An 8,458-nucleotide genomic window follows, 5' to 3' on the forward strand; every position below is an offset into this window, starting at 1 on the left:
ATAAATATGTAAATTTTAATAATAATATCAGTATAATATTCATATAAAAGTTAAATTTAGAATATTTTGAAATAAAATAAAAAAATTATTTTATTTAAAAAAAATTAAAATAAATTATAAAAAAATAATATAGAAACTAAATTAAATATAAGATACGATACTAACACTCTCACGTGTAGTTAACTTTGATACATGATAATACTGACACAATACTCAATTAACACATAACTTTTTTAAAAATAAAATAAAAAAACATTAACTGACACGTAACCTCTATTCATTATTAGTTAATTATTTAAAGAGGTAACGATAATAAAAAAATTAATTTAAAAAAATTGACTAATATTTTAATTTTTAGAGAAATTCAAAAAAGAAAAAAGTGAAAGAGAAGAAAACCGTGATTTAGAAATTAAAACTTCCAAAAATCAACAACTAAATCAAATAAGTCGAAATTATTATGTTATATATCAAAAAAAAAAACACGTCAGTAGTATGTGTTGAAAGAAACAATAAGGTGTTGTTTGTTGAGATTTGTAGAGAAAGATTGAATTAGGGCAGAATCAGAATGGGGATCCGATTCGTGTTGATGGTGAACAAGCAAGGCCAAACGCGCCTTGCTCAGTACTACGAATACCTCACTCTCGAAGAGCGTCGAGCTCTCGAAGGTGAAATCGTTCGTAAATGTCTCGCCCGCAACGAACAACAGGTTCCATTTCAATCTTATTTAGATCCACAATTTAACTATTCAGATCCATCTTCTGTATTCAGCATTCGCTTTATGCGCGATTCAACTTTCTGATTTTGAATTCTCACTCTTAAATTGTTTATCGTCGTTTTTGATGATGGACAGTGTTCCTTTGTTGAGCATCGCAACTACAAAATAGTGTACAGGCGCTACGCCTCCTTGTTTTTCCTCGTTGGAGTCGACGATGACGAGGTAAATTAAAAAGTTCCTTTCTCTACGCCTTATTTTCATCGAAAGACAGTGGAATTTGAAGTTCGTGTGAAAACTAAGCAGTTAAGTGTCTTCTTAACATAAATGAATTCTTTGAAATTGAGAGGATATTTCAGTTTGCTGTAAAAGTAATGTTAGAGTGGCGAGTGTTAGTGAAGAAATCTGGAATTAATTGAACATAAATGAAAGATGTTATGCTTTAAGGTGTTGATGTGATGTGGCGTCAATTTCACTTATGATTTGTTCATCACATGTTGAATGATATTTCCTCAGTATTTTACTTGCTCGTATCCCATAACAGTGATCAACCTGATTATATTGATCTGGTATGCATCTTTACCGGAATTATGTGAATATCACTTGGATTTAGTTCCTCTAAAGCGAGTTAAGGGTGAAACAAGTAGTAATCGTTGCCGTTGATGAGAAATTTGACCAATACATTTATGATTTGTTGTGCATGTAAATGTTTTTCTTTTGCTGGTTGATTATGCATGTACTGTAAAGTTGACCATTAGTTTTCTCATCAATGACTTTGATTTAGTTTATCTGAAGTGATTATATATATATATATATATATCACTTGGCTTTAACTCCTCTAAGGTGAGTAAGGATAAAATAAGTAATCAAAGTTGTCGATGAGAAAATTAATGGTTGACGTTGCAACATGCTCTTCTTGGTTTCTTATGCATGTATATGTAATATAGGCTGTTGACGTTTTTATTCATGACTGGAATTACTTACTTACTTTATCTTCTAAAGTGAGTTGTTTATGTTTAGAAGAGTGGGATCCATGTCACTCTTGTGTAAACCATGGGAAATATTTAGAATCTTCATGACTTCTTATTCGACCTTCTGCTGATAATGATGCAGAATGAGCTTGCTATTTTGGAATTTATACACCTCTTGGTTGAAACAATGGATCGTCATTTTGGCAATGTGGTATGTCTCGATTTAGAAACTGATCTTCCCTGTTTTGAAGGTATATTCCGGTAATTTACTTATTTCTCCTTCACTTTTACTTGCAGTGCGAGCTAGATATTATGTTCCATTTAGAAAAGGCGCATTTTATGTTGGAAGAAATGGTTATGAATGGTTGTATTGTGGAGACAAACAAATCAAATATTCTGACTCCAATTCAGCTGATGGATAAAACATCTTGAAGGAGAAAAAAAGAAATATGCCCGGCTTTTGATGTATGAATATCGTTCTGTGTACAATAGACAAGATAATCTATAATTTTCAGTATGAAGGAAAATTCGCGTGTAACTTTCTGTCTTGTTTTTCTCACACCCCTTGTATGAATGATTATGAACTAGTTTTTTTTTTTTTTTTTTTCAAATGGCATTTGGCATTAGAAAAATACCCTGATAATGGAAATTATAAATTTCAAATTAAGATTGCACGTTGACCGTTCCGACCAGTTGAGGTGTAGTTATGTAACATACGCAATAAATTTTCCAGCCGGATGTAGGAGTCTAAAGATTATCTATTTTATTTTAGGGTTAATTGCATGAACATGGCTTTCAAATGGACTTTCCTATAGTTGAATATGAAAGGCTCGAGCTACTAAATGCTAAAGCCATGACAATCGTTCAGAGTAACATTCTAAAGAGGACAAGCTGCAATGTTTTATAATTGTATTTTTAAATAATTAAAAAAGGTTTCGGATAAATGTATAGAAAGTGTTCTTATAATTTCACGAATTCTGAAGAGTGATGAGATAAGTGGAGAATTAAACCTAACGTGTTTTTGCATCTAAATCAAATGTTAAGTTGGTAGTAATCATTTACGTTTTGATTGGTATATAGGACAGAAATAGGAAGATGTAAATAAAATTAATGAGTGAAAATAAGTCAAAAATAAAGTAGAAAGAAGGAAATGAAGGTATTTAGTTAAACAACAATGAAAAAAACGAAGAGAAAAAAGAAAAAGATGAATACAAATAAATTAGAAATGGTAAGTTTTATTAATTAAAAGGTTCATTCTTTTATATTATACCAAATACCCATCAACGTATTTCGTTCACTTAAATGTTTTCAACTTACCTACCAAACAGGTCCTTCACTATTTAGATTTATATTTGAAAATATAACTGTTGTTTCATCTCAATTCATATAGTCAAAAGCATTTCTGTTTGGGTTCATAAGATATGGGAGCACTACTATTCAACCACATCAGTTGTATTTTATGTGAGAATGATGAACAGAGTACCATCAAGTTTTCAACGGTTGGGAGAATGATGAACTAATAATTTTTTTTTCTTTGTCAGGCATGGTATAGATTAATGCCTAAAAAATTTGTATTTTGTTCTGAAATGTCTGTATTGTACAATTTTGATGCTGATTGATCGATACAATCAAACAGCAGCCGGACATCCACCTTTTCGAGGATCACTTACGGCAATAAGAGTACCATGCTTTGATTGTAAGTTGATGTTTTTACCAATTTTCCTATTCATGTCAGTTGCAGTTTTCGGATTTTGAACAACAAATTGAGTGATAGCTAAAGCTCCACACTCACTCAGTATATGACCTCTTTCTTCCAGGAAAATCCTTCTTTCTTTAGAAAGCTCAATGTGATCACCGTTCAGTGCAGTCAAATTCTCATAACTAACTACATTTGGTATTAGCTGCATGAGATAAAGATCCAAATCAGATCCAAGTTTGGAGCATCACACATCACGGAATTATCTAAATAAAGATCAGTCAGTACCTTGTGATAGATCCTTGGGCTCAGAACTGCATCCAAGGGTTTCATTCCCAAGATGAAATGATTAACAAAGACTTGAATCACTGCTGGAGCAATGTTCATTCCACCGCTCCCTCCAAGCACCCCAACCAACTCGTCATTCTGCAAGAGGAATGTTCATGTGTAAGAATCCTTACTCTCCAAATTTAATAAGGTAATTGCTTTTTTCTTGGTTAGAATTGATGATATGGAGGTTTGAGCAATTCACACTGAAAATTCAAAGCAATACCTTTGTGACGATAAGAGGAGTCATGGAAGACAGTGGTCTTTTGTTTGGTTCAATAAAGTTTGCTGGAGCTGGAGGCAGCTTATCAGGGGATATTTCAGTGGGTGCAGAGAAGTCATCCATCTCATTGTTGACCAAAATACCAGTAGAAGTAGAACGAAACCCAGCTCCAAAATGATAGTTTACTGTTGATGTTAGTGATACAGCATTTCTATCAGCATCAACAATACACAAATGACTTGTTCCATGATCTCTCAGTTGACTCCACCTGCCCAACAACATGGTTATCAATTACTTTTTGTTAACAACTTAGTGATTTTTCAACACATCTTGCAAAAGGGAATGTTTTTATTCCAATTTCCAGTAGTAGATCGCACCTGCTCATATAGTACTCTGGAGGGAAAGTAGTGTTATCAAAAATCATTTGCTGAATTTCTTTGGCAAAAGATGGGGAAAGCATTTTGGATATAGTATCATCAATGTTTTCAACGAAGTTAGGGTCACCCAAGTTCATTCTAACAGAAAACATGAATCTCAGAGCTTCTATTAGACGATGTAGACCAAGATTTCCCCTTGCAGCATTAGGATCTCCATAACTGTACAAGATGTTTAGAACCTGTTCACAAACAACCAAAAACAAAAGGACATGAGAAACAATTGTTGCAGAATTCCCATTGATATTAAATGGTGTTCCCCAGGTTTTGCTTTATTGGAGATATAAAATTCATCTATCAATAGACTAATGAAACTGCTTAAGCTTTTAGAATGACATGCTCCAATCTTTGAACCAAAACAGTTGATTCTATTCCGTATATGCAGTAATAGAATCATGAAAAAAAAAGGATGTCTTAATATCTACAGAGCAACATGGCAGAAAAGAGGGGAGAGGAATGTACAAACCAGTGAAAGAGCAAGTGTTCCAGACGAAGGAGGTGGCATTCCATATATGGTGTATCCCATCACATTCAGAGTCATTGCATCTGCTATTTCCACCTTGTAATTGCGTAGATCTTCCATTGTTAAAATGCCACCAGCCTCTTTGATATCCTTCACTAACTTTTCAGCAATGGTACCATTGTAGAAAGCTTGTGGCCCTTGCTCTGCCACTACCTCCAAGGTGCGACCGAGTTCCTCATTTTTACACACATCCCCTTCTTTCAGCAAAGTTCCTTCGGGTGCATATAGCTTTCTTAACCCAGGATCATCCAATATCTTTTTGGCATCTTCAGCTATGAAACCTCCAAGAGTAGGAGACACTTCAAAACCCTTTTTAGCAAGTTCTATAGCTGGTTGGAATAAGGTCTTCCATGGAAATCGTCCATGCTTTAACCAAGCTGCATGAAGGCCTGCCAATTCACCAGGAACTCCCATTGACAATACACCTAAGCTCTTATCCTTGAGATTTTTCTCATACATATTCTGTTTGTCGGCAGTAAAATATACACACAAGCATAAGTTACAGTATTGTGGATTTCCATGGATGAAAATGAACTGTTATCATTCAACACGTCCAAGTAAGCAGTAAAAGCCAAGATTGTTCTGTGGATCCGAATAAATAAACATACCCAGAAGCTCTGACAAGTAAAATTTTCAATCTTTATAAATAAATAAAAAGTTCTCTACAAACTAATTTGTAGAATTTTTTTCTTTATAAATATTTTGAAGAAGTTTATCTAAACAGGTTGAACATACTAAAAGGAAAATGTTAATTTTGTCCTTTGATATTTCAAGCATGAGGTTCAACAGCTTTAATGGTTTAGCAGAAAGAGTTAACTTCAAACCTGTGAAGCAGCTGCAGGAGCAGTTTCTCTCATGTCGAAAGCTTGTGTTTGGGAGGTTGAAGAAGATCGAACAACCATGAAACCGCCACCCCCTATGCCACTTGATGCTGAGAGAACAACACCAATGCATAATGCAGCCGCCACTGCAGCATCCACAGCATGTCCACCCTGCTTAATCAATGAAACACCAATTGCAGAACATCGAGCATCATCAGTTGCAACAACTCCCACATCTGATTCTACAATATCTTCATCACTGGTTGTCAACTCTTCATTATATTTTTCTGCTCCTGATAGTATTCCATAACTGGTGCTGTCTTTGACTACTACTCCAACAACTGTAAAAAAAATTGTGCTAAGCATTACTAGATTTGGTTTACCAACATCAATATGATAATCTAGTTGTGTTACTGTGAAGCTGATGTTTGTCACAGAAGTTCACTGTCCTCCTAGTCACCCTCTGATGTACACCTTTTTCCAGATTCCACACTACATTCTATATTTCTAATTTTGATGTACAAAAAAGTTAGTCTTTTTCCAACTAAATGTTTAATTTACACCATCTTCATCCAGAAAATTAGAAGACTGGGCTATTTTTTCATAATATTTGCTTCTGCAAACTCAGTTTTGGTGGTTCCAAACTTCTTGGAATCTCAACTAATTACAACTATATTAGATTCAACTTTCAAAATAATTATTACAGTTATATATATATATATATATATATATATATATATATATATATATATATATATATAATAATTCATGAGTTTCGTCCCAAACTAGGACACTGCAACAAATTACTGACAAATGCAGCATGGGCAGTCACAGAGAGCAAATAATTTCTGTTAACGTCAGTCAGAGCAGAAGTCTCGATTACAGAACCAAGAGCAAAATTAGGAATTACTTTTTAGGGTGATGATCAATTTAAAATATCATGGAGAAAGAGTAATTAAATTCTGATAGTTATGATGTAGGTAAAAGCTTCAATACATTTTTCAGAACAAATGATAAAAATAACGTAAAAAAGATCACCCAATCATTCAATATCAATAAAAAGAATCCTACATTTTTCTTATAGATGTCGAACTTCAAAACGTGATGATCACAACATTAAGAATCTTGTTGCAGAACTTGTGCATTAACTCTTTACTTTTTACCCAAAATCAATCATTTGAAAACTCATTTATCTAATCGTTCATCCCAAACAAAATGTCGTCTTTTAACTTTCCCTGTCATGAACACTGTGAAGGGATGCAAGAGGGTAGTCTCTGACTTAGCAGAACTTCTTTAACAAACGTTAAATTCATCCATGTAAAACAACATCTTCACGTAATTCACAGTCGAGATCATATGACAAAAACAATTCTTCAAAACCCCACGAATAATAAAACTGTAAAAAAGTGAAATGAATCAGAAAGTTACTGACTTGTGGCAGCCACGAATGCGCAGAAGATGATTTTGATCCATTTGTGTTTGTAAGGCAAAACTTGGGATTTCAATAACAAAGGAGAATCCATGATGGTGTGTGGTGAGTGTTCGACAAAAGGTTCGTTCAGAACGAAGATATTTGTAAAGAAAACTTGATGATAATGATGATACCGATGGTGATGCTGACGTATGGTATCCACCGGAATTCAGTCCGGTTCGGTGTGGCTGATGAATGTGACAATTAGAAACATACCCATTAATCTATAAGCCATACAATATATAATACAAGTAACTAATTAACTAATTAATTAAAAGCTCGTGCCTTTCATTAACAGAATAATTAGTTATTAAACAACGTTTGTTCGTGTTCTATGAAGATATTTAGGAAACAACATTAAATACGACATACTGAGAATCACCTTGGCTTGGAAATAGTAATGGCTGGATTCAGGTACATCTTCAGTGAAAGAGTAGAAAAGAAAGAAGAATGGATTTTCTTGAAATAGGCAGGGCTATATAAATTAAGATTTCAGTATTTAATTATTAGATTTTATTTCAAGTTAAAGTTCTTTTGATGAATTATTTGTCAATTAACAATTGCGTGAAAGCAACAAATTCCATTATCATGACTAGTTGTTGTGTTGGATCTTCTTGTAAGTTTGTGATATTGGTAGCTTTTTTTATTTTTTTATTTTTCCTATTTTTAAAGTTAAAGTTCATGTTAAAAATTCAAGTTTTAACTTTTAAAAATGTTGCATTTTAAACCACACTTTTAATTATTATTTTTAAAAAAAAAGTAGCATTAACATTGCGTCTAACAAAACCTTGAGAAGATGTGACAGTTTTCTAACATTATGCTAGGTAGATTTTAATTATGTTCATCTTTTTAATTTATGAAATTAAAAAATTTATAACGGATATGAAATTCTTATCTTTTTTTATTTTTTTCACGTATCTATATATTAAATACTATTTTATTAAAAATAAAAGAAAAAAATATAACATTATCAAAAAGTTAATCACAAAATGACAAAAAAGAAATATTATATCATTGTTTGCCATCTCTAAGTAAAATAGTGAAAATTAAAATTCTACTTTTTAAATATTTTTATTCACAGGAATAATAAACAACCAGTTTGATGTGAAATTGATATCAATAGAAAAAAAATATATATCTCCCATTTTTTTATTTGAATAAAATTGTTTCTTTATTAAAAAATATCTATATAGTTAAAAACAAAAAGTGTCCCACAATGTAGCAATAAAATACAAAACTCAAGATATTATATAAATTGCCACCTGACATCATATATTAGT

General features: G+C 32.6%; 2 protein-coding genes across 3 annotated transcripts; one reads left to right on the plus strand and one right to left on the minus strand.

Annotated features, from left to right (window-relative positions):
- Window positions 1–453: 453 nt before the first annotated feature.
- LOC108344976 (AP-4 complex subunit sigma) lies at window positions 454–2,315 on the plus strand. The gene is made up of 4 exons (XM_017583522.2): window positions 454–706; window positions 851–937; window positions 1,826–1,894; window positions 1,981–2,315. The coding sequence occupies exons 1-4, from the start codon at window positions 566–568 to the stop codon at window positions 2,113–2,115; spliced, it is 432 nt and encodes a 143-aa protein (XP_017439011.2). The 5' UTR covers window positions 454–565; the 3' UTR covers window positions 2,116–2,315.
- Window positions 2,316–3,117: 802 nt separating this feature from the next.
- Window positions 3,118–7,645, minus strand: LOC108343700 (glutathione hydrolase 3). Of its 2 annotated transcripts, none has more exons than XM_017582036.2 (8): window positions 7,561–7,645; window positions 7,140–7,366; window positions 5,711–6,048; window positions 4,830–5,348; window positions 4,307–4,545; window positions 3,933–4,197; window positions 3,668–3,805; window positions 3,118–3,584 (listed from the first exon to the last, which is right to left on the minus strand). In XM_017582036.2, exons 2-8 carry the CDS (start codon window positions 7,228–7,230, stop codon window positions 3,312–3,314), a joined length of 1,863 nt encoding a protein of 620 aa, XP_017437525.1. In that variant the 5' UTR covers window positions 7,231–7,366; window positions 7,561–7,645; the 3' UTR covers window positions 3,118–3,311. The 2 variants fall into 2 exon arrangements, with proteins under 2 accessions (XP_017437525.1, XP_017437526.1); XM_017582037.2 differs by having other exon boundaries at window positions 7,551–7,603.
- Window positions 7,646–8,458: the final 813 nt, after the last annotated feature.

Source organism: Vigna angularis, chromosome 8 (assembly GCF_016808095.1).
Source record: "Vigna angularis cultivar LongXiaoDou No.4 chromosome 8, ASM1680809v1, whole genome shotgun sequence".
Classification (NCBI taxonomy): domain Eukaryota; kingdom Viridiplantae; phylum Streptophyta; class Magnoliopsida; order Fabales; family Fabaceae; genus Vigna; species Vigna angularis.

Coding starts and splice junctions, on each gene's coding strand:
- LOC108344976 (XM_017583522.2), top strand. CDS start 566: ATGGGGATCCGATTCGTGTTGATGGTGAACAAGCAAGGCCAAACGCGC. Junction 707..850: donor TCGCCCGCAACGAACAACAG/GTTCCATTTCAA, acceptor GATGATGGACAG/TGTTCCTTTGTTGAGCATCG. Junction 1,895..1,980: donor ATCGTCATTTTGGCAATGTG/GTATGTCTCGAT, acceptor TTTTACTTGCAG/TGCGAGCTAGATATTATGTT.
- LOC108343700 (XM_017582036.2), bottom strand. CDS start 7,230: ATGGATTCTCCTTTGTTATTGAAATCCCAAGTTTTGCCTTACAAACAC. Junction 6,049..7,139: donor CGCATTCGTGGCTGCCACAA/GTCAGTAACTTT, acceptor TTTTTTTTACAG/TTGTTGGAGTAGTAGTCAAA. Junction 4,546..4,829: donor GAACACTTGCTCTTTCACTG/GTTTGTACATTC, acceptor GTTTGTGAACAG/GTTCTAAACATCTTGTACAG.